This window comes from Cetorhinus maximus, chromosome 2 (genome assembly GCF_964194155.1).
Source record: "Cetorhinus maximus chromosome 2, sCetMax3.hap1.1, whole genome shotgun sequence".
NCBI lineage: Eukaryota > Metazoa > Chordata > Chondrichthyes > Lamniformes > Cetorhinidae > Cetorhinus > Cetorhinus maximus.
In genome coordinates, this window is record NC_135880.1 from 142,515,928 (window position 1) to 142,541,885 (window position 25,958).

A 25,958-nucleotide genomic window follows, 5' to 3' on the forward strand; every position below is an offset into this window, starting at 1 on the left:
TTGAGTTGTTTGCATTAATAATATGTTATGATCAGTGCTTATATTAATGAAGATTGATCTTCAAACAGAGATTAGGAAAACTTCTTTACTCAAACAGTTGGAAAAGAACAGCCAAGGGGGGATGAAGGAAGAGTAGGGAAGTAGAAGAGTGTGATACAATGGGCAAGTTAAGGGACTAAATAAGAGTTAAGGTGGTAGAGAAATCATTTAAGAGTTTTGTATGGATGAGTCTTAATAGAAGAAATAAGTTATTGGGAAAATGAGCTTCAATGGAGATTTTAGATATTACAGGGTGAATGTTTATAGGAAAGTTATGGTACTGGAAGGTGAGCTTTGCTAGGAGGTTTACAGTACTGGAAGGTATGCTTTGGTGGACAGAAGGCCTTTCTTTGTCCTGGATATTTATGTCTGAACACTCTTGCAGGAAAGGTACACAAATCTTGGATCAATGTTTACGTTCTGCTATTTTTCTGTTCATTACATTTTGTTTTCTCTTTTCCATGCTTTTCCCTCTCCTACTGAAGGTCACAAATCCTGAATGCAGAGATATTGTTTCGCAAGGCTTGGCTTCCTCTATGATTTTCTCAACAGCCGTTTTCATAGGTGAGCTTCATCAATGTCAGTAGTCAATACAATAGCCAAGCTCAATCATCATCTCATCTGACATCCACCCATGCACTTGCCAGCAGAGATCATGAACAGCAATCATTTCCAGCAGAGATCATCAAGCAACAGTCAGGAATAAGTGCTAGCTGATGCTTCAATCATCAACTACTCAGCACTGAAGCTGACAGTAACATCCATACCAGCACCTAGGCAGAGATGAGATAACACCTGCAATCCTTTTATTCTGGAAGGCCCACCTACGTACTGAGCAATCAGGCTAAAATATTAGGGGAGCCCTTAAAATACAGCAACTTCATTGTTATTCATTCGACTGTCCTTCTACTTCCTGACATTCGTAAGACTTCAGGGAGGAATTGTTGAAATTGTCTGTTGACATTATTTATCAATGCATAATGGAAACCTCACTATAAAGCAATGGTTTTCTTTTCTGAATACACACGACTAACAGCACAAGCCGTAAAAATTGCTTTCCTAATCTCACATCATTACTTTGAGTAATAACAAGTGACACAAATGGCAAGTGGTACTTTGGAACTGCATTACCATGGGGAGAATCATATGATAGTCACTTGGTAGCACAGAATTTGAGTATTGCTGAAAAAGAGACACGTTGTCAAAGCTTTTCATCTTGCACTCATCAGGATAGATGCAAGAATGTCAAATTTCAAAGGGAGCAACAATTTATATGAGAAAAGGGTGCTGATTGGTTGGCAAATTGACTCTGATTGGTCGAGGCGTTGGCATTGAGAGTGTACCAGGAAACTACTGTCGCCCACTCTTTTGTTTAATTCAAAAAAGGCTCAATGGCTGGACATGTTCCTTTTGCCTGCAGAGGACTATTCCCTGCATTTGAATATATGTAGCTTCTAAAAAGCGTAAGTGAGCCACATTGTGAGCCCAACTGATTATCGTAAATTGGTTATTAGTGTAATTCTTAGCACACTCAACCGACTTGCCAACCAATCAGCCCCTTTTTCTGATGTAGTAAAAATTGTTGCTCCCTTTGAAATTTGGCATTCTTGCATCTGTCCTGATGAGTGCAAGATGAAAATATTCAACAGCATGCCTCTTTATCAGCAATACTCAAATCATGTAAAAATTCATTTCAAAGGCTGATCGTTTTTTCCCAGCAAATCCAGCACCAATGTGCACACAGCAAGGATCCGCAAAGAGCAAATGAGAAAAATCAGAAGATATGTTGGCTGAGAAGGTACATTGGCCAAGATGTGCCCTTCGTTTTTTCTAATAATGCCACAGGATCTTTTACAGCCACCTGAGGGGACAGATCTGGCTTTGGTTAATGCCTCATCCAGAAGACGTCACCTCCAACAGTGGAGCACTCCTTCAGCAGTACACTGAAGTGTCAGCCCAGTTTATGTTCTCAAATCCTGGAATGGGACTTGAACTCACAAAACCTCTGACTCAGTTGAGCATCTTACCAACTGAATCAAGCTGACACGATTAGTGCAAAGCAAAGGCTTATAAGTAAGGGTGCTGCATTTTTATCATGCAACCAGCAAAAAATCATCATTCCTGTTCGGCTCGCAATGTCATCTCTTGTTGCTGCTCTCAACTCCTATCTAATGCTCTTGATGCTCGGGAAAATAAGAAAAGGGGTAAGTCATTTATCCCCCACCAAAGCCTGTTTCTCCATTCAATGAGATGGGGACTGATCGGCAACCTAACTCCATAAGACCTAAATTGGCAAAAACAGAAGCTGATGCAGTAGCAAGATGCAAGATCCAAAACATGGAAGTAGTGAATTGGGGTTGATAGTGAACGGAGTAAAGGGTGAAAGTATGTGACTGACGTAAACTAAGAAGACATCATAAACCAGAGGAAGGGCAGTAAGTGCCAGTGTAAACTGGAAGGTAAGGGATAAAGAGCCAGTGTAGACTGGAAGAACGGAGAAAGAGTGCCAGTGTGAACTGGAAGGAGGAGTGAGGGAGAAGAACCAGTGTGAACAGAGAGAGAATGCCAGCATGAATTGAGGGCAAGGGTTGGTTTAGAGTGGCAGTGTGAGTTATTGAAATAAATAACCTGATAAACCCAGTCACCTGTAACACTGCAAGTAAATGACTAAACCAACAATCTGATCGTGAATCCAGCCATTTATTATTAAAGACAGAAATCTTCCAATACAGCTAATAATTTACTACTAAACCCAATAATATCTTTCTACAATCTGGCTCAATGATCAGAAGGTCATAGGTTAAAGTTCCACTCAGGAACTGGAGCAATTAATCAAGGCTGAAACTTCAGTGAGTGCCTTATTAGAGCTGTACTGTTGGAATAGTTGTTTCTCAGGTAAGATATTAAACTAGTACATTGCATGTTCCCATGGCAATAATCACCTGGTGCGATGGCAAGTGACTCGAACATTGGTTATTCACCTTACTGCTGTTTATTGAGACCTAGCTGTGCACAATTGATGCCTCAATATAAATGCAAGTTCTTGCTTTAAATCCAATAATGAACTCCTACAACTCGTGATCATTGAATAAACCTAGTCAGCTGTCCCGCAATTCGAGGATGACGTCTATTCAGAGTTGAGAGTTTCTGTTATGGGACTTGATGTGACTGAACAAACCAATTCTTTACCCCCAGATCTTTGGGCACATGGGACAGGATACCTCACGAGATAATGCAGGATTTGCTTCCTTTTCTTTCCTTCTCTGCCGCCGTTCTGCCTCATCATTAAGACACTGGGACTCAAAGCTTGATGGCCAAGTTGTCGCCATTCTAAATGATTGGTAGCAAGCTGTTAGGGAGGTAGGTCCAGGATTTTGACCCAGCGACAATGACGGAACGGTGATATATTTCCAAGTCAGGATGGTGAGTGGCTTGGATGTGAACTTCCAAGTGGTGATGTTCCCATGTGTCTGCTGCCCTTGTCCTTCTAGATGGTAGTGGTCGTGGGTTTGGAAGGTGCTATCGAAGGAGCCTTGCTGAGTTCCTGAAGTGCATTTTGTGGATGGTATACACTGCTGCTACTATGCATCAGTGGAGGAGTGCCAATCAAGCAGGGTGCTTTGTCCTGGATGGCGTCAAGCTTCTTGAGTGTTGTTGGAGCTGCACTCATCCAGGCAAGTGGAGAGTAGTCCATCACACTCCTGACTTGCGTCTTGTAGATGGTGGACAGTTTGGGGGAGTCAGGAGATGAGTTACTCATTGCAGGATTCCTAGTCTCTGATCTGTTCTTGTAGCTACAGTATTTATTTGGATAGTCCAGTTCAGTTTCTGGTCAAAGGTAACCTCCAGGATGTTGATAATGGGGGATTCAGTGATGGTAATGCTATTGAACATCAAGGGGCGATGGTTAGATTCTCTTTTGTTGGAGATGGTCATTGCCTGGAACTTGTGTGGCGCAAATATTACCACTTGTCAGCCCAAGCCTGGATATTGTCCAGATCTTGCTGCATTTAGACCTGGGCTACTTCAGTATCTGAGGAGTCGCAAATGGTGCTGAGCATTGTGCAATCATCAGCAAACATCCCTACTTCTGACCTATGATGGAAGGAAGGTCATTGCTGAAGCAGCTGAAGATGGTTGGGCCTAGGACACTACCCTGAGGAACTCCTGCAGTGATGTCTTGGAGCTGAGATGATTGACCTCCAATAACCACAACCAACTTCTTTTGTGCTAGGTATGACTCCAACCAGAGAAGAGTTTTCCCCCTGATTCCAATTGACCCTAGTTTTGCTGGGGCTCCTTGATGTCACATTTGGTCAAATGCTATCTTGACGTCAAGGGCAGTCATTCTCACCTCAACACTCGAGATCAGCTTTTTTTTATCCATGTTTGAATCAAGGCTGTAATGAGGTCAGGAGCTGAGTGACCCTGGCAGAACCCAAACTGAGCTTCAGGGAGCAGGTTATTGCTAAGCAAGTACCGCTTGATAGCACTGTTGATGACCTCTTCCATCATTTTTCTGATGATCGCAAGTAGACTGATGGGGTGGTAATTGGCCGGGCTGGATTCGTCCTGCTTTTTGTGTACAGGCCATACCTGAGTAATTTTCTACATTGTCAGGTAGATGCCAGTGTTGTAGCTGTACTGGAATAGCTTGGCTAGGGATGTGACAAGTTCTGGAGTACATGTCTTTAGTACTATTGTCAGAACATTGTCAGGACCTATAGCCTTTGCAGTATCCAGTGCCTTCAGCCATTTCTTGACATCATGTGGAGTGAATCAAATTGGCTGAAGACTGGCATCTGTGATGCTGGGGACCTCTGGAGGAGGCTGAGATGGATAATCCACTCGGCACTTTTGGCTGAAGATTGTTGTGAATGCTCCAGCCTTATCTTTTGCACTGGTGTGCAGGGATCCTCTACCATTTAGGATGGGGATATTTATGGAGCCTCAGTTGTTTAATTGTCCACCACCATCTATGACTGGATGTGGCTGGACTACAGAGCTTAGATCTGACTGGTTGGTTGTGGAATCGTTTAGCTCTGCTATTGGTTGCTGCGCTGCTTATGCTGTTTGGCACATAAGTAGTCCTGTGTTATCGCTTCACCAGGTTGACGTCTCATTTTTAGATATGCCTGGTGCTGCCCCTGACATGCACTCCTGCACTCTTCATTGAACCAGTGTTGATCCCCTGGTTATGGTGGCAATGGTAGAGTGGGGGATATGCTGGGCCATGATGTTACAGATTGTGGTTGAGTACAATTCTGCTGCTGCTGATGGTCCACAGCACCTCATGGCTGCCAGTCTTGTGTTGCTAGATCTGTTCAAAATCTATCCCATTTAGCATGGTGTTAGTGCCGCACAACACAATGGAGGGTATCCTCAATGTGAAGACGGGACTTCGTCTTCACAAGGACTGCGCGGTGGTCACTCCGATCGATACTGTAATGGACAGATGCATCTGCGACAGGCAGATTGCTGAGGATGAGGTCAAGTAGGCTTTTCCCTCTTGTTGGTTCCGTCACCCCCACCTGCCGCAGACCCAGTCTAGCAGCTATGTCATATAAGATGTGCCCAGCTCGGTCAGTAGTGGTGCTACCGAGCCACTCTTGTTGATGGACATTGAAGTCCCCCACCCAAAGTACATTCTGCACCCTTGCCACCCTCAGTGCTTCCTCCAAGTGGTGTTCAACATGGAGGAACACTGATTCATCAACTAAGGGAGGGCGGTATGTGGTAATCAGCAGGAGGTTTCCTTTCCCATGTTTAACCTGATGCCAGGAGACTTCATGGGGTCCGGAGTCGATGTTGAGGACTCCCAGGAAAAGTCCCTCCCCACTTTATACCATTCTGCCGCCATCTCTGCTGGGTCTGTCCTGCTGGCGGGACAGGACATACCCAGGGATGGTGATGGTGGTGTCTGGGGCATTATCTTTAAGATATGATTTTGTGAGGATGACTATGTCAGGCTTTTGATTGACTAGTCTGAGACAGCTCTCCCAATCTTTGCACAATCCCCTAGATGTTAATAAGGAGTTTTCAGGGTCAACAGGGCTGAGTTTGCCATCGCCGTTTCCGGTGCCTAGGTTAATGCCAGGTGGTCTGTCTGGTTTCATTTCTTATTATTGACTTTTTTAGCAGTTTGATACAACTGAGTGGCTTGCTAGGCCATTTCAGAGGGCATTTAAGAGTCAACCATATTGCTGTGGGTCAGGAGTCACAGGTTAGCCGGACCAGGTAAGGATGACAGATTTCCTTCCCTAAAGGACATTAGTGAATCAGATGGGTTTTTCCAAACATGATGTCAAGGTCATCATTTGACTTTTAATTCCAGATTTTTAATTGAGTTCAAATTCCACCATCTGCCGTGATGGGATTCAAACCCTTTTCCCCAGAGCATTACCATGGGTCTCTGGACTACTAGTTCAGCGACAATATCACCACCCCCCTCCATAAATGGTGTAAGCTACGGAGGTCAGTTTAGTTTTGGTGCAGTGGTGATTGAAGTTAAAGAGATTTTCATCTACGTTATATTTAACACTGACACCAGAAGGCAGTTGATCTTTGATGACGTGAATAACCACTGTCAGGTAGGTTGTAAATTGTATCGGGGCTATAACACAGCCATGCTTGACCCCAGTCTGGATTTCAAAGGTGTCTGTTTTAGATCCCCCACTCAGGACAGTTGCAGTCATTTCATCATGAATCAATCACAGGATTGTGATGAAATTTTTTGGACATTCCAACCTTTGGAGCATAATCCACAAAGCCTCGCGATTTGCTGAGACAAATGCTTTGGTCAGGTTGATGAATGCAATGAAGAGTTCCTGGTGTTATTCTCAACATTTTTCTTTCATTTGTCTGGCAATAAAGACCATGTTGGAGGTTCCTTTGGAAGGTCTAAAGCCACACTGTATCTCTGGGAGGATTTCCTCAGCAACAGGATGTGGGCAGTTCAGGAGAATGCTGTTCTGGATTTTTCCCGATATGGATAAGAGCAAAATACCTCAATTTATCTCCTTCCTTGAAGATAGTTGCAATTATTTTTTTAATTCATTCATAGGATATGGGCTTTGCTGGCTAGGCCAGCATTTATTGCCCATCCCTAATTGCCATTGAGAAAGTGGTGGTGAACTGCCTTCTTGAACCGCTGCAGTCCATGTGGTGTAGATACACCCACAGTGCTGTTAGGGATGGAGTTCGAGGATGTTGACCCAGCGACAGTGAAGGAACGGCAATATATTTCCAAGTCAGGATGGTGAGTGGCTTGGAAGGGAACTTGCAGATGGTGGTGTTCCCATGTATCTGCTGCCCTTGTCTTTCTAAATGGTAGGGGGTCACGATTTTGGGTGGTGCTGTCGAAGGAGCCTTGGTGAGTTGCTGCAATGCATTTTATAGATGGTGTACACACTGCTGCCACTGTGCGACGGTGGTGGGGGGAGTGACGTTTGTGGATGGGGTACCAATAAAACAGGCTGCTTTTTCCTGGATGGTGTCAAGCTTTATGAGCGTTGTTGAAGCTGTTCATCCAAGCAAATGGAGAGTATTCCATACATCCCTGACTTGTGCCTTGTAGATGGTGGGCAAGCTTTGGGGAGTCAGGAGATGAATCACTTGCTGCAGAATTCTCAGCCTCTGACCTGTTCTTGTAGCCACACTATTTATATGGCTAGTCCAGTTCAGTTTCTGGTCAATGGTAACCCCCCACCCCTCGCCCCAGGATGTTGGTAGTGGGGGATTCAGCGATTGTAATGCCATTGAATGTCAAGGGGAGACAATTGGATCCTCTCTTGTTGGAGATGATCATTACCTGGCACTTGTGTGGTGTGAATGTTACTTTCCACTTATCAGCCCAAGTCTGGATATTGTCCAGGTCTTGCTGCATTTGGACATGGATTGCTTCAGTATCTGAGGAGTCGCAAATGGTGCTGACATTGTGCGATCATCAGCGAACATCCCCACTTCCGACCTTATGATGGAAGGAAGGCCATTGATGGAAGCAGCTCAAGATGGTTGGGCCTAGGACACTACCCTGAGGAACTCCTGTAGTGATGTCCTGGAACTGAGATGATTGACCTTGAACAACCACAACCATCTTTCTTTGTGCTAGGTATGACTCCAACCAGCGGAAAGCTTTCCTCTTGGTTCCCATTGACTCTTGTTTTGCTAGTGCTCCTTGGTGCAATATTCGGTCAAATGTTGCCTTGAGATCAAGGGCAGCCACTTTCACCTCCCCTCTTGAACTCTTTTGCCCATGTTTGAACCAAGGCTGTAGTGAGATCATGAGTGGAGTGGCCCTGGCGGAACTCAAACTGAACATCAGTGAGCAGGCTATTGTTGACTAAGTGCCGCTTGATAGTACTGTCAATGCTTCCATCACTTTGCTGATAATCGAGAGTAGACTGATGGGGCGGTAATTGGCTACATTGTATTTGTCCTGCTTTTTGTGGACAGGACATACCTGGGCAATTTTCTACATTGCTGTGTAGATGTTAGTTTTGTAGCTGTACTGGGACAGCTTGAATAGGGGCACAGCTAGTTCTGGAGCACAAGTAGTATTGCTGGACTGTTGTCAGGGCCCATAGCCTTTGCTTTATCCAGTGCCTTCAGCCATTTCTTGATATCACGTTGACTTAATTGAATTGGCTGAAGATTGGCATCTGTGATGCTGGGCACCTCCGAAGGAGGCCGAAAAGGATCATCTGCACAACACTTCTGGCTGAAGATGGCTGCAAATGCTTCAGCCTTGTCTTTTGCACTGATATGCTGGGCTCCCCCATCGTTGAGGATGGGGATATTTGTGCAGCCTCCATTCCAGTTAATTGTTTAATTGTCCACCACTGTTTGTGAGTGGGTGTGACAGGACTGCAGAGCTTAGATCTGATCTGTTGGTTGTGGGATAGTTAACTCTGTCTAACGCATGCTGCTTCCGCTGTTTAACATGCAAGAACTACTGTGTTGTAGCTTCACCGGGTTGACAGCTCATTTTTAGATATGCTTGGTACTGCTCCTGGCATGCTACCCTGCATTCTTCATTGAACCAGGGTTGATCCCCCGGCTTGACAGTCATGGTGGGGGATATGCTGGTCTCTGAGATTACAGATTGTGGCTGTGTACAAATCTCTTGCTGCTAATGGCCCACAGCGCTTCATGAATGCCCAGCTTTGACTTGCTAGATCTGTTCAAAATCTATCATATTTAGCACAGTAGTAGTGCCACACAACATGATAGATAGTATGCTCAATGTGAAGACAGGACTTTGTCTCCACAAGGACTATGCAGTGGCCATGTTACCAATACTGTCATGGATAGATGCATCTGTGACAGGTGCTTTGAAGACCTCAGCTGGATTACCATTGGGGACAGAGGCTTTGCTGTTTTACTGCTGTTTGATTGCATATTGCAGCTCTCCCATTGATGGTGGTTTACCCATGGATTCTACCACAGAGTACTGGGAGATAGTCTGAAGGGTATTAGCTGCCACTGTGGATTCATGGTTGAGGAGTTGTTCAAAGTGTTCTTTCCAGCATTGACAGATGGAAATGTCATCCGTAAGAATTAAAGCACCATCTGGATGAAGAGGATGTTGTCCATTTGACCTTGGTCTATAGATGGCCTTGGTGGCTTCAAAAAAGCTTCGCATGTCATTATGGTCAGCACGTTGTTGGATCTTTTGGCCTTTTCCTTTCCGCCATCTGTCCTTTACCTTCCGGATTTCTCTTTACGGGTCAGTTTTAAACTGTTGGTATGCTGCCTTCTTGAGTTGCAACCCTGAGCTGTTCTGCCAGGCAACAAAGGCTGCTTGTTTTTGTTCTAGGAGGTCATGTATTTGAACATCGTTTTTTTCTTTTCTATTTCCCTTTCACCCTGTGGTGGGGAAACTGCACCATTCCTGCAATACCAGGTTGATGCGTGGAGTGGAATGGGCAAGCCCCTGTTCCATCTCCCTGCCCCAAAAATCAATTTAATATTTGGGCCCCCAGATAGGGGACGCATCAGATATTAAATTGGTAAGAATAGCTACTACACTTGATCTTAGGCAAAAGGCCAAGAAGCGAGAACCTTGAACATTGTTTTCTCTGAACCAGTCCCGGTGACAACGATGCTCAAACCCAATGATCTGCACACAGGAGTCTTGTATGGCTGACATTATTTGATCCCACTGTTCTGGAATTGAGTTGGATGTGTGAAGATTTTCCAGATTGGTCGTGATCTGCACTTGGGATGGGATGATTCGGTTGGGATGATTTGGGCTGAAACATTGATCTCCTCCCTCTTGGACTTTTGGGCCTTTTAATGTCTTGGTGCTAAGTCAATGTTCATCACCAATTGAGCAAGTCAATGATCTGACCAGCAGGTATCAGTCCCCTACATGGATCGGCTAATACAGGCATCAATCTTTGAACTGAATAATGACATAATCCAGGAAGTGCCAGTGCCTGGATGCCTCCATGTGGTTTTGTATTTGTCCTTCTGGCAGAGGGTATTTGTTATAATGAGGCCATACTGAGCATACTTTGTTAGCAAGAGGATGTCATTTGCATTTGCTTTGCCCATCTCAATTTTCCCAATGGTTCCACGCCAGATATCAGAGTCATGGTCAACTCTGGCATTAAAAGTTCGCAGAAGAATGATGTTTTATCTTTTTGGGATGGCAGTTAGGATTTCATCAAGGTCAGAATAGAACTTTTCCTTAACATCTTCACTGGGTTATAAGCACTGATAACTGTGGCATATTGATTACGGCTGAGCTGTAGGTGATGTGCCATGTGCCTTTCATTTAAGCAATTGTAAAATTCTGGCAGTGCAACAAAATCCTGTTCTGGATGGCAAAACCAACTCGTGGAAATGAATGTCACTGTCAGCCTCTCCTTTCCAGTAGAAGGTATATCCCTCTGTTGGTTCCTTCAGCTGCCCTTCCCCAGGGAGGCGGGTCTCACTGAGGGCAGCAATGTCAATATGGATTCTTGATAGTTCATGTGATACAATTGCAGTTCTTCTTTCTGGACGGTCACTCTTGAGATTATCTATGAGTGTTCTAACATTCCAAGTTGCAAGATTTAAAGCTTTCTTTCTTTGACCACAAAGATGGTGACCTTGCAGGGTGTGGTTCTCCAGCCAGGAGAAAGTGGGACAGCCTATTTTTAGCCCCTTCCTTGTTTGGAGTGAGCAGAGGGTATCCTGTTGAGGACTGGTCAGTCACCACATTGTGGGAGGAGATATGGGATAGGGAACTGAATGTAGATATTCATCCATAGATGAGGATTATTTCTTATGTATTGATTGTTGTACAACTGCTTATGATATTGTATCTGTGTATTGATTGCTGTTTTCAGCGATGGGTTAATAGAAGGTACCAAGAACTCCCCACAAGGATAGATGAGCTAGAATTGAGACCATTGCAGAAAGCTTGATAACATACAAATGGTTAAAGGGGGAGGCTGTAGATCGGTGCCAGGAATGTCACAATTTTACAATTGTTCATGGGTTAAGCAGAATTGATTGAATTTTAGAATTGACTGAATTTGACAATCCTGAATTGGGTTAGCCTGAGTAACATGGTTACAGGAATTCTGTCTTCTTTGTGTATCTATAACAATTATAAATCTAGTCTGATGGGCCAGTCTGAGCAGGGAGCAGTCATTTGCGAGCCACGGACTGAGAGAACAGAGATGGAGGAGAGGAACAGAGAGTGTTCTGCCAGGCATGCAGGCAACTCAAAACAGATGCACCGACAACATCACTCAAGGGATCACCAGAACGCATAAGGCTCTCCACTACATCAAGTTAGCAATCGACAGAGATGCCAGTAACTTACTATACAAACTTTAATCAACAATTTAACCTAACAGTCTACTATTAAAACCAGTAAACTACTAATCTAACTATATCTACTGTTATAACAAATAATCTAGCATGACAGCCTATGTTTCGCTACTCTGCAGTCAATACTCCACTAATTTAACCAGTAGTCTATACATAACTACTATCGTCTGTAATCTATTACCACAGCTGTTGGTCTACTGCTATGCCCACTAAACTACCACACCCAGTAATCTACCAGTAAATCCAAGATTCTACTAATCCAGTAATTTTTAACAAACCTGCTACTATATCCAATAATCTGTAACTAAATTGAAAAATTTGTTACAGTAATTTACTGCTGTATACAGTGATCTCACTATGGTGTCACAGATGTATAACAGCAGTGATGATCATATAGCACTAAATGCAGTTAAATGGGTTTACAGTCCTACAGAAAAAAATCACAGCAGTATCCTTTAAACAAACTTGTCCTAACATGATCTCACAATTCAACTGTGCGAAGCCTGAGCTCTCTGTCCACCTGTCCCAAACCTGAGCTCTCTGTCTGCCTATCCCAAACCTGAGCTCTCTGTCTGCCTATCCCAAACCCAAGCTCTCCGTCCACCTGCCCCAAACCCGAGCTCTCTGTCCACCTGCCCCAAACCCGAGCTCTCTGTCCACCTGTCCCAAACCCGAGCTCTCCATCCATCTGTCCCAAACCTGAGCTCTCTGTCAACCTGTCCCAAACCCAAGCTCTCAGTCCGCCTATCCCAAACCCGAGCTCTCTTTCCGCCTGTCCCAAACCCGAGCTCTCTGTCCGCCTGTCCCTAACTCGAGCTTTCTGTCTGCCTGTCCCAAACCCAAGCTCTCAGTCCTCCTATCCCAAATCCAAGTTTTCTGTCCCACTGTGCCAAACCCAAGCTCCCTGACTCTCTGTCCTATACCTGAGCTCTCTGACCGCTTGTACCAAACCCAGCTCTCTGTCCACCTGTCCCAAACCTGTACTCTCTGTCCACCTCTCCCAAACCTGTACTCTGTCCACCTGTCCCAAACCCGAGCTCTTTGTTTGTTTGTCCCAAACCTGTGTGAGTTCTCTGCCTGCCATACTAAACTTGAGTTCTCTGGCAGGCCAAGCTTCTCTGCTTGAGGTAACCTTTGATCTGGTTTCTTGGCTTGACACTGCATCAGGGTAACCCAAATTGCTCAGTTTCTGTCTGACCTGTTGCAGGAAGACTCCAGGATAGACCCTCATTTTGTGCTGGCTTAGCTGGTCTCAGGAATGTCAGTGGAATGACCAATATTGGATCCCTCAGGAGGGGGGGTTTCAGCTGGAGCTGCGCATGTGTAGACAGAGTGAAGATCAGGTTGGGGTCTGCATGTTATGCAATCTTTGACCAGGAAGGCAGCTGTTCTAGGCTCTGACATGAATAGTGGGCACTTAAGCAAGATACAGTAGGCACAGTAGTGTTCTTAGAACAGTATCACAGCAAAGAGGCATCACCTTTAGGAGAAAACCAGCAAAATGTGGAGGTAGCGTAGCTCTATATTTCTGCACAGATGGACTTATAGAACTCCTAACACAGCAACATGTTATTTCTGATTAACGTCCTTGTAGAATTCTCAACAATCACATCATTGAATTATTTTGATAATAAATGTAACAGGCTTAGTAATGAAAACAGTATATCTTTTATTATAATACAAGGGTTAATTTTATAAAGTTGCTTCTAGCACAGAGCTTTGACAATTGAGAATGCATATCAGGAATTTAGATGTGATCCACCAATGATTTTCTGTCCATTGTTGAAAAATCATGTGGTGACAAATGCCTGTATTCCTGATCCCATTCTGTAGAAGCGCAAGCTTACATTGGCAGGGTGTATTTTGTAAAATGAAGCCTGCACAGTTCAGGAGGCAGAAGGAAGCAGTGTACCTTATGAATATATGTTGGTTACCATTAGGAGATATTTGCACTGGCAATGAATGCATTCAGATTAGTGCTTAAGATATAATCAGTCGCTTCACTGAATAAACTTGTCAAGCAACAGCAGGTTAGTACTTACCAAGAATGTGAGGAGAAACCTCGTCTTCTTGGATGAACACATGTCTAGAACCAGATGGGATGTCAAACATCTTTAAGTAGCCTTTGCATGTGTTAAGGTCAATGATAGGAGCAAAAAGAAAGAAAACATTGTGGTGGTTACAATGGCATTCTAGTGAAATTTTGGTTTGAAGTAGGCATCAAAAAGCTCATATACATTTTGCAAATTCTGGCTAAAATAGCCAACCAGGCTTGTGACATTCTGCACACATACACATAGGTCAAATGTTTCTCTGTGCTCAGGAGGAAAAACAACGTACGTGTTTGCCACAAGGTCGATTGACTGTTCAGCTTCTGATATGATGCCCTGACTGAGCCAGTGGATGGACTGAATGATGAGCACTGTTGCAAAATGAATGCTCTGATGCCCCTTCCTCTCCTCTCATGATTACTTACCAAAAAGAACTCTCGAGTGCCTTGATTCAGTAATATCAAGGTTTCTAGCTCCCTTGGGTAAAATGACTCCTCTGGTTCGACCTTAAACAAAATGGTTTTATCAGTTTTACCGGTAACTGTTTTCTTTTCATTGACAACCAATGTAATTATTATGTAAAACAAAGTAACTCTGACTCGAATGAGGAAGAGTTAATAGCATGTGTATCCAGTGAAAAACACCAGAAACAGCTACTAGAACACATCAATATAAAAATTGGCTGAAATTGAAAGTGTGAGAAATGTCCAGCTCAGGCCAGACTGGATACTTGCAAACATGTTTTCCCAAGGTTCCAAGTTCATTTTGGTATCTCTTGCTTAATTTTTTACCTGTTGAAAGAGTTTGGGTAATGGTTAGCTGCAGCAGAGACCCCACAAGTCAAGGTCAAAATAGTAATTTCTGAACCTTGTTGATTTCCTCCTTTAACATAACAGACAAGGTTCTCTTTAATTTATACGGTACAATATACTCTTTAAGAAACAAGCAGCAACCGTAGGATTTGTCCTAGACTTTGAGTTCTTAAAGTATAATGCTGGACTGCCTCTGTTTCGGCTCAACATCCAAGTCTTGCAACACAGACAAAATTACTTCCACATGTCCATGGAGATCTGTCTTTATTATGTGTCTCTTCAAGAGACCGTCAAGAAGTTATTCGAAGTGGACCCCCAGGCAAGATCCACAACAGGGATAGACAATCCTGCGTATTTCTGTAAAGGTTATCACCATTTTGATGTTTTTTTCAACCAGATCCATCCACTGTTGCCACATTAGTCTGACTTCAGGTCACCGACGAGTCAAGCAGGTTACAGATGCTGCATTTCCTGAGAAACAGTTTTGTAATATTCCGCATGGAAAGGAGACAGCAATATGAGAAGTTACAGCCATTTTATCAGCTATCATAAGAACATAAGAACCTGGAACAGGATTAGGCCATACAGCTGCTCAAACCTGCTCCACCATTCAATAAGATCAGGGCTGAACTTCTACATTAATTCCTTTCCTAAATTGATGGTTCACATGCTGCCATCAAGGTTAGTAAAAAAACCCCGCGGTATACATGAAAAAAAAAGACTTTCATTTCATCAGTGCACAAGTGGTGCAGATCGTGAGAACGGAATAACACAGGTGATAGTGTGGTACAATGGAAGCAGCTACCATGCCTTTATTTTGCACCAATCCACATTGCTTCCAAAGAGGAAGCAGACTATTCACACGAGTGAGGAACTCTGAAGAGAGACCACTACAAGTATAGCAAGGCTCATTACCTCTAACCAAATACAATATTGGTCTGCTTAAACAAAGGTTTTTTTTTGTATTTATATTAGCTGGCTGCCTTGCTCTACAAGCCTGAGGAGTTGTTGGAGACTATCAGCATCAGTTGCATTCTCCATTAAATTTGCCAACTGAAGATGAGGAGCCTTTAATTAAAAGAACCAGGTAAGTTAGCCTGCTGCGTTAGTCAAGAGGGAAAAGCAGAAACGGACAATGACATGAAGTGAGGAAGTGTGCTAACCATCAACTGACAGGACTTAGTTAACATCTAGAAACGTGGCCATGCCCGAAGAGTCCTATAGCTTTCTAGTGGCCCAACATGGTCTACCTAGCCAGACTTGCATTCCCCTAATGTTCCACTGTCTTCAATATTAATGTACCATTTCTGAAAATAAGTTTGAATTCTACATTTTAGGGAAGGTACAATCAGTTTATTTCTCTGCTTCTGTTACATGTATAAATATGCATTGTACTTGGGTGTGCATGGTTTTTGTCATCTTCCTAATCTTGTTCTCGTTCTATGCACTCCTCGGTGGGATGAGGAACTGCAGTGACATCCCACTCTAATGGGTTTCACAAGGCTGTGATATAGAAGATATGGGTTATGGGAAACAAAGGTGGGATGATATTAATTAAATAGCTCTTTCAAAGAGTGGGCACAAGCACAATGTGATGAATGGCCTCTTCATCATTCTACGATTCTGTGTGAGGGGGTAAGCCTGTGCTTTCTATATTCCATTACTGCTGCTGCACCATATTGGAGCTTCAGAGCTTGTGTAAGAGTATAGGTTTAATTTAAGCTGTCAAGCTGTCGTCAGTTTTACTTTGGTGCACTTACTCGTGGCACAAAATTATTTCTTATCTGCTGCTATAACTAATGGACATGGTATTGTGCACAGATGATCACGGAGAATGGCACTCTTCAGCCGCAACTATGGCAAGCCTCCTTTGACTCATGCCCTCCGACCGAATGACCAAATTCTCCACTTTGAAGGGGGCCTTACACAAGATTCTATCTGGAATAGTCAGTCACAAAAAGTGCAATGTATTCAAAGAACAGCAGTTCTAAAGAGCTGCTGCTCTATTATTTACATGCATGACTACATTCACAATGCTCAATGTACTAATAGAAATGCACAAGGAGTACACGGTAATGAATTAAGTGAGCTGACAGCACTATATCTGGTGATGTTAACTCCCCACAAGCCTCACATCATTACTTCTGGATATGCAGCGATTCTGGGAAACTTTCCCAGGATCACGAAACCAACCCCATGGTCAACCAAGTGAGGTACTACTAGGAGTGACAGAAAGCAGAAAGCCAAAAGATGCTAATGCCACGCTGGGAACATGTAACCAAGCCAGAAAGTAAAATTCCTTCTGTAGAATCAATTGAAGATGGAGAAAAGAAATTTTCCTGTGCAGTCAACCAGTGGGGGAGTAGGCATTTCCTTTATGTAACTTTGGGGGGGATTCTGTCTGAGCAACTCAACTGGGGTTATCCTCTGCAACCACTTGGTTTGGAAAATTTCCTCTGTGCACTGTGTGCAATTAAACGATTAGAAAGAATGGTTTCAGTGTGAATTATGGACAAGAGAAATCTGTCCAAATGTAATTAAAAAGATTTGATTAAATGCTGCTTCTGAGGTGGAGTGAACCACCCTGTGAGATGTATTCAAAGCATCTTTCTCATATGTAGAACACCGAACATTGCAATACCCCATCATCTTTCTTTGATGTAGGTTGATGTAGATTATGATTAGCCATGAATTTTCTTGCGGTTTCCCGATCCGCCACCAGAAAATCGGGGCAAATTCCCATTTATATGTTTCATTTCATCATCTGCCAAAGTTTAGAGAGTTGAGAAAATTCCTGGAAGATATTCCGACCATGTTTCTCTCACACAGATCAGTATGCATTATAATCAGCAGTAACTTCTGCATAAGTTTTCTCAAGCCGTGGGAGATTGGAAGGCATTCATGGAAATTTTACTAGAATATTCCGATCTTATTTCAATGACAGAGTTCAGTGTAAATCAGAATATCCCTACCCGATTTCTTTGGTGTTCTGGTAAATGTTCCTTTCACTGTTCTGCAGTGGGAATTGTCCCCACCACATACTCCACACTTGTCATCCACTTTGTTTGAACCAATTTCTTTGTCGCATCCTACTTTCTGTGGAGATAAAACATTAATGAACACAATAGCAAAATGCAGTTTTGAAACAGAGTAAGGAACAGGCATAGGCTGTTCAGCTCCTCCAGCCTACTTCACCATTTACAGGTCTTACCAGTCTTTGCTTCATATCCCTTGTTACCCTTACCTAATAAACATTATATCGATCTCAGCCTTGAAAGATCCAATCAACCCCCTACCGACTCTCTTTTAAGGAGAGATTTCTACTACCATTTGTATGAAAAAGTGCTTCCTTGCTTCACTTCTGAATGACTCTACTTTGAAGATTATGTACCTTGCTTCCAGATTCCCTACAGGAAGAAATAGTTTTTCTCTAGCTACCCTGTCATATCCTTCAAGCATTGCAAACACCTAAATAAATCAGTCCCTTAAAATGTCTATACTGAAGGAATACATGCCAAGTTTATGAAATCTGCCCTCTTAATTCACCCCTCTAATTCGCTGAGGTGAATCTGAATCAAAGACTAATAAATCCTTACTGGGATGAGGCACCTAAAACTGAATGCACGACTCCAAATGGAGGCTGATCAATGCTCTCTCCTGAAGCATCAATTTATTCCCTTTGTATTCCAATATTTACAATGGTGCCTTATTCATTGACCAGTGTGATTTCTTAGAGAATGAAGTGATATTAATATTGCTGAAAAAGAGACATTTTTTGTGGAAGTTTTTTGTATTGCACTCATCAGGACAATTCGCAAGAATACCAAGTGTAAAGGGAACAACAATTTATACTGTATAAGAATGGAGTGCTGATTGATTGGCAAGTGGACTCTGATTGGTAGAGTTGTTGCCATGGAGAATGCACAAGTTGATGGTGACTGACATTTAACTGCCAAGCATTGTTTGAAATTTAAACCAGGCAGCTTGACTCTGATCAGTCAAGACATTGCCCTGAGGAATGAACCAGCTAATGGCTGTCACTTATTTTGTTTAGCTGAAACAGGGGCAATATGCATACATGTTATTTCTGTCACAGAAACAGGCGCAATGTGTGTCTATGTTCTTTCTGTCACAGAAAGAACAAGTACACACATAGCGCCTGTTTCAACTAAACAAAATAAGTGACAGCCATTTGCTTGGGATGGGCAATAAATGCCAGCCTTGCCAGTGATGCCTACACCCTGAGAATGTTTTTTTTAAAAAGCAATAAAACTGTTGAACTAATGAAAAGGAAATCCCCACCTATTAAACCATTCCTTTGAATTCCCTTTGGCACAATACAATGCAACATTCCAAATAATATTTTGCCAGTCATGAATGGTGTTGGACAATTAAACAACTAACTGGAGAAGAAGGCTCCATAAATATCCCCATCCTTAATGATGGAGGAGCCTAACACATCAGTGCAAACATCAAGGCTGAAGTATTTACAACAATCTTCGGCTAGAAGTGCCAAGTGGATGATCCATCTCAGCCTCCTCTGGAGGACCCCAGCATCACAGATGTCAGTATTCAGTCAATTCGATTCACTCCACAGATATCAAGAAACAGTGGAAGGCACTGAATACTGCAAAGGCTATGGGCCCTGACAACACTCCGGCAATAGCATTGAAGACTTGTGCTCCAGAACAAGCCGCGCTCCTAGCCCAGCTATTCCAGTACAGCTACAACCCTCTAACTACCTAGCAATGTGGAACATTGCCCAGGTATGTCCAGTCCACAAAATGCAGAAAGAATCCAAGCCAGCCAATTACTCCAACAGTCTATTCTCAATCGTCCGCAAAGTGATGGTAGGGGTTATCAACAGTGCTACCAAGTGGCACTTAGTTAGCAGTGACCTGCTCACTGATGCTCGGTTTGGGTTCTGTCAGGACCACTCGACTGCTGACCTCATTATAGCCTTGGTCCAAACATGGACAAAAGGGACAAAAGAGCTGAACTCAAGAGGTGAGAGTGACTGACCCTGATATCAAGGAAACATTTGACCGAGTGTGGCATCAAGGAGCCCTTACAAAACTGATGTCAGTGTGAATCAGGGGAAAACTCTCCACTGGCTTGAGTCATACGTAGCACAAAGGTTCATGGTTGTAGTTGTTGAAAGTCAAACATCTTGGTCCCAGGACATCGCTGCAGAAGTTCCTCAGGGTAGTGTCCTAGGTTTAACCATTTTCAGCTGCTGCATCATTGACCTTCCTTCCATCATAAGGTCAGAAGTGATGTTCGCTGATGATTGCACAATGTTCAGCACCTCTCTCGACTCCTCAGATATTCAACAGTCCATGTCCATGTGCAGCAAGACCTGGACAATATTCAGGCCTGGGCTGATAAGTGGAAAGTAACATTCGTGCCACACAAGTGCCAGGCAAGGACCATCTCCAACAAGAGAGGATCCAACCATCTCCCCTTGTCATTCAATGGCATTACCATCGCTGAATCCCCCTCTAACAACATCCAGTGGGTTACCATTGACCAGAAACTGAACTGGACCAACTATATAAATACCATGGCTACAAGAGCTGGTCAGAGGCTGGGAATTCTGCGGTGAGTAACTCACCTGATTCCCCAAAGTCTGTCCACCATCCACAAGGAACAAGTCAGGAGTGTGATGGAATATTCTCCACTTCCCTGGATGAGTGTAGCTCTAACAACACTCAAGAAGTTCGACATCCAGGACAAAGCAGCTCGGTTATTTTGCACCCCATCTGCCACCTTAGACATTCACTCCCTCCACTTCCAATGCACATTAGCAGCAGTGTGCACCATTTACAAGATGCCCTGCAGTAACTCACCAAGGCCCCTTCGGCAGCACCTGCCAAACTTGCAACCTCTTCCACCCAGAAGGACAAGGCAACAGATGCATGTGGACACCACCGTCTGCAAGTTCCCCTCCAGCCACTCACCAACCTGAGTTGGAAAAATCTCGCTGTTCCTTCACTGTCACTGGGTTAAAATCCTGGAACTCCCTTCCTAACAGCACTGTGGGTGTACCTACACCACATGGACTGCAGCAGTTCAAGAAGGCAGCTCACCACCACCTTCTCAAGGACAATTAGGGATGAGCAATAAATGCTGGCCCAAGCCATGGCGCCTACATCCTGTGAGTGAATAAATAAAAATATTTCGGTAATTATATTATTAATCAGCCTTTCCATTTAAGTTGAAAATTATGAAGAGTAGGAAGCTGGCTATTGATGTGAGCTGATTTTCAGAAGTTTTTCTTTGGTATGAGGCTGTAAGCTGACATTACATCGGCATCTTAAAACCTTGAGATAATTAATTGATTTTTGGGTATAAGCGATCAATATTAATGTGAGAAATTGACAGGTTGCCTCTATTCAAAACTAACAACTATTTTTGGGTAGATTTGCATTACTGTCTTACCTTGCCTGCATACAATGCCAAAGTAATTCCTTTAAAAAATGGCAAATTCACAATAAGTTGGCCTATCTAAAGTTTCGTATAGAAAAGTCTAATAAAAAGGTTTTATAGTGTGTATGATACCATTACAGTAAGTCCTCGTTTTAAGTTGACCCGTTTTCAGTTGTTTTGCTTTAACATCTGTCAGTTAATGGCGCCGACATTTCACGTCGGGAGTTTTGTTTTTACGCTGCTTCATGCTGGGTGTGACATAGGGTTGCATGACCCAATCAGGGCCATATTGGAGTGGCCTCTCCTGCTCCCCCCAATTGCTGGCCAAATGTCTTGGTCCCCAGCCCATCCGTTCGCATGCCAACCCTCACTCTCGCCAACCCACCCTGTCACTGGCCAAGCCTTCCATTTCTTCACCTCTCCAACTTGCGGCTTACCTCTGTGACCCTGCAACTCGAAGCTGCTCTTCCTGCTTCTCACCACTCATCTCTTGAGCCATTATTCACAGCAAGGGTTTGGGAGAGGGAAGCGGTGAGCAGGAGAGGTGAGGACCAGGAGGGATAGCCAGCGATAGAGAAGGTTGGCCAAACGGAGGGTTGCCACTGACCGAGAATGTCAGCCAGCGGGTTAGGGAGCAGGCTGGAGGGGAGCAAGCAGGAGGTTCAGTAAGCACAATCGGCAGCGACTGGGAGGATCGGGAAGCAGGACAAGCAAGGAGCAGGAAAGGCGATGAGCAGGAGGGTGAGCCTGTGGGAGAGTCGATGAGCAGGAGGCTGAGCCTGTGGGAGAGTCGATGAGCAGGAAGGTGAGCTGCAGGAGAGGTGATGAGTAGGAGGGTGAGCCTGCAGGAGAGTCGATGAGCAGGAGGGTGAGCCTGCGGGAGAGTCGATGAGCAGGAGGGTGAGCCTGCAGGAGAGGCGATGAGCAGGAGGGTGAGCCAGTGGGAGAGTCGATGAGCAGGAGGGTGAGCCTGTGGGAGAGTCGATGAGCAGGAGGGTGAGCCTGTGGGAGAGGCGATGAGCAAGAGGGTGAGCCTGCAGGAGAGGTGATGAGCAGAGGGTGAGCCTGTAGGAGAGACGATGAGCAGGAGGGTGAGCCTGCAGGAGGGGTGATGAACAGGAGGGATGGCCTGTGGGAGAGTCGATGAGCAGGAGGGTGAGCCTGTAGGAGAGGCGATGAGCAGGAGGGTGAGCCTGTGGGAGAGACGATGAGCAGGAGGGTGAGCCTGTAGGAGAGACGATGAGCAGGAGGGTGAGCCTGTGGGAGGGGTGTGAGCAGGAGAGGCAGCACGTGGGAGGTAAGCAGAAAAGGTTAGCATGTTTTTTATATTTTAAAATTGATTTTTTTTGAAAGTTTTTTCATTTATCAATATGGGCATTTAACACTGTTTGGTATTGCAGCTTACAAAGTATAGTGTTTTAATCTTTTTTGTTTCTGAGGAGAAAAGTTCTACAGAAGGTGAAGTGAGTGATGACTGCACATTAGTTCTGATCACCCCTATCACCCTTCTTTGTTCAATGTTTAGTCACATTCATTCGGATCAGATCATGATATGAGCTAGGACAGGAAGAGCCCCAGGACTTTTTGGGCAGAAATTAGAATATTAGCATATAAATCGTAACATGTTCAAATGAAATTCTTTTGTTGTTTATGCTTGTTATGCTGTTTTAACGGAAGCTGCAACTTACTTATTTTAAGCAGCACAGTTTAACTCATTTGTAACATTGGGCAGCATTTTCCCCCCTTCCGGGAGGGGTTGTGCAGAGGCGGGCAGGAGCGGGCACGAACCCGATCGGCGCCCCCGATCGAGTCCACGCCGGCCCAGCATGACACACACCCGGAAGCGCTATGCGCTCCCCATGCGGGTGGGGGGCCATTCCCTGAGTCGGGACCTGCGATGCACGTGAAAGAGCACAGAAATCTCCCTGAGGCATGGAAGTGCCTCAGGGAGATTAGTTAAAGTTTTTAAAAGCTAAATACAGAAAAGAAAATATTATAAGACATGTCTCCTTGTGTGACAGTGTCACATGAGCTGGGACATGTCAAGGAACATTAATGGGAAACTTTATTTAATTTATAAAAACGTCACGAAACCTCATTCCGCCCATGGATGAGGTTTCATGAAAAATGCGAAGGCTGCCTGGGCTCTTCGCCTGCCTACCAACCTTAAGGTCGGACGGACAGCTCATTTGACTCTTTTAATTAGTTCTTAACAGGCCTTAATAGGCCTTTGGCAGTTCGGCGGGCACGCAGCCACTCGGCTGTGCGCCCACCGAACTGAAAATCTAAATGACGTGCGGTGACATCGGGATGTACGCCCGACTTCACCGCGCATCATTTTATGCGTCAGCCCCCGCTCGCCTACCAGAAAAATCTTCCCATTAAGATGTTTGGGACTGATATAAGTGGCATCTCAATGACTTCATCTTCTTAGTTCTCTGCAGCTTGAGATAAGGAAGGGGATCATAACACCAGATCACAGCATGTGAAACTACATAATCTGAACCTCCCAGATTCACTTCTCAGTCTATATTTGTAGGGTATGTGTAGATTTTGGGAATTTATTTTCTAGGTTTGTTCATGATTTGATTTGCCTGGCAAAGTCCTTATTGCTTGTTGCCAAACCAAGTTGAGGAAGCTCTGTGCTACATGCACTGAAGTGTTACCTATTCAACTCCATGCATTTAAAAAGTGAGAATCTTCATTAACCTGTTCTCCCTTCGCTCTCTTGCACTTAGTGAAAAACTTGTACAGTGTAGTTAGAGGTCAAATTTGTACAGTGCATGCAGAAGTTAAAGTTGTGTCATGTATGTATGGGCTCAAAGTTGTGCAATTTTTATTTTCAATCATTCATTCTTTGGATGTGTCACTAGTCAACATGTATTGCCCACCCTAGTTACCCTGAGGAGGTTGTGGTGAGCCGCCTTCTGCCTGATTCAATTGATTGGTTTGTTAGGCAATTTCAGAGGGATTTTAAGAGTTAACCACATTCACAAAGGCCTGGAGTCTTATAAAAACAATTATAAGTAAGGCAGTAGGTTTCCAACTTTAAAGTGAACTAGTTGGGATTTTATAACAATGGTTATTAGTCATTTCTTGGTCATTTGCATTGCCATCAGCTTTATATTTTGAGATTATTCTAAGAATTGAACTCAACTTCTTAAACTGCCATTGTGGATGTGAACTTATATTCTTTGCATTATTAGTCTACGTCTTTGGATTACTTTTCCAGTAACATTATGACTACAGTACCATACTCTTTAAATGTCAGGTTCAAAGTTTTGATAGGACATTTAATGACCAAACAACACTGTGTAAAACAAATACTCTTAACCATTTCCTTTGTTTTGTTTTGGTAATGATCTTAAACATATGATTAGTGGACACAGCGTTTAACACATACTTTTATAACACTGAACACCTCAATCAGGTCTTCTAATAGCCATCTATGTTCTTTCAAAAACCATTCCCACTCTCTTCTGAATCTCTCTTCATAATTAAAGCTCCTTATGTTTAGTATACTCTTGGCAAGTTGTAAGGCCTGCTGTATGCTTATCCCTGCAACTACACAAATCTTGGACTGTTTGCTATAAGGGGCTCTGGCAAGCATCACTAGTGGTGTTGGTCATGACTGCTAAAACCAACCTGACTCGAATTTAAAATCTTTTGAAGTCTTTCCACTATTCAGTGTGCAATTGCTTGTTGACTAGTGGTGAAAATAGAATAATGCATGAAGCTCAAGATACAGTTATGTACTGCAGTAAGCTTTCAGCTGCCGTATGAATCTTAAATGAGAATCTTTGATTTTTCCCTTCTATCCTAAAACATTGAACTGACTGTACTATGTTTAAGAATAGCTGAAAGAACCAAACTTATGCTAGCATCCACAGGGTGATTATCTGATTCCATGCATTCAGCACAGAAGTTGCACTCCCAGTAGACTTGGATCAGAGATTCAATTATAATACAGTTGCCCTGACTCTGCAGCTTGCAACTTTCCCTAGATAGGAACTCTTCACTGGAAATACCAGATCACAGGATCACCTTTTCTGTCACAGCCCAATATATGTGATATTGGAACTGATTAGACAGTGAAATTTTCCATGTAATTATTTGGATCAAGTTACTAATTTTACTTACCACACATTCACCTCTTACGCAGATGCTGTATGGATCTTTATAGGAACAGCGTGTACCATCATGGACTAACTGTTTCATGTAGACAACTCCTCCCATTTCCTTGGATTGGCAGTACAGATGGCATCTTTTTATTGCTAGTAAAATCCAATAAGATTATGTTGCTTAAATGCTTTAATTTGAAACTTTGAAACAATATTTGAAACTTGTCTTGGTGAATGTAGATTGAATACTTAACTTACAGTCAGGATGTTCATATGGAAGCCAATGGTGCTTAGTCCTCTGATATTCATAGTATGAATTGCGTTGCTGACACTGTTGTGCTCGGAAATCCTCAAAACGACGTGGACAATCTTCTTTGTTACACAGTTGGTATTCATAGTTTACACCAGGGCAATCCTGACCACCATTGGCAGGCCTGATTCACAAACAAGCAGGAACATTACTATACACTTTAAACAATTAAACAAACTAGATATTACACAAAGATGGACAGTGAGGTCATATGACTCTGCTCACCCTATCAGTGAATCTTCAGTTAACTGGCTTTTGGTGCCCTTTTGAAAATTTGAGGTTATCATTCACAAGTCGGTGTGAAATTGGCAATTTGGTTGGGAGCATCCATTACTCACTTTATATGGTGTAGTGTGGAGTTAACCGCTTT

At 43.5% G+C, this 25,958-nt stretch overlaps 1 protein-coding gene and 1 non-coding gene across 3 annotated transcripts in view; both read right to left on the bottom strand.

Annotated features, from left to right (window-relative positions):
• Positions 1 to 25,958, bottom strand: part of LOC144698292 (A disintegrin and metalloproteinase with thrombospondin motifs 3-like) — a 335,384-nt gene that overhangs the window by 32,116 nt on the left and 277,310 nt on the right. For both annotated transcript variants that reach the window (XM_078570263.1, XM_078570260.1), the window contains exons 13-16: positions 25,537 to 25,712; positions 25,298 to 25,431; positions 17,701 to 17,824; positions 13,908 to 13,988 (exon numbers count right to left, since the gene is read on the bottom strand). In XM_078570263.1, the coding sequence (XP_078426389.1) occupies positions 13,908 to 13,988; positions 17,701 to 17,824; positions 25,298 to 25,431; positions 25,537 to 25,712 (515 nt within the window). The remainder of the gene's footprint in view (positions 1 to 13,907; positions 13,989 to 17,700; positions 17,825 to 25,297; positions 25,432 to 25,536; positions 25,713 to 25,958) is intronic.
• Positions 9,916 to 10,098, bottom strand: LOC144671786 (U2 spliceosomal RNA). Its single transcript, XR_013574014.1, has one exon. It is a non-coding gene; the product is annotated as a U2 spliceosomal RNA (small nuclear RNA).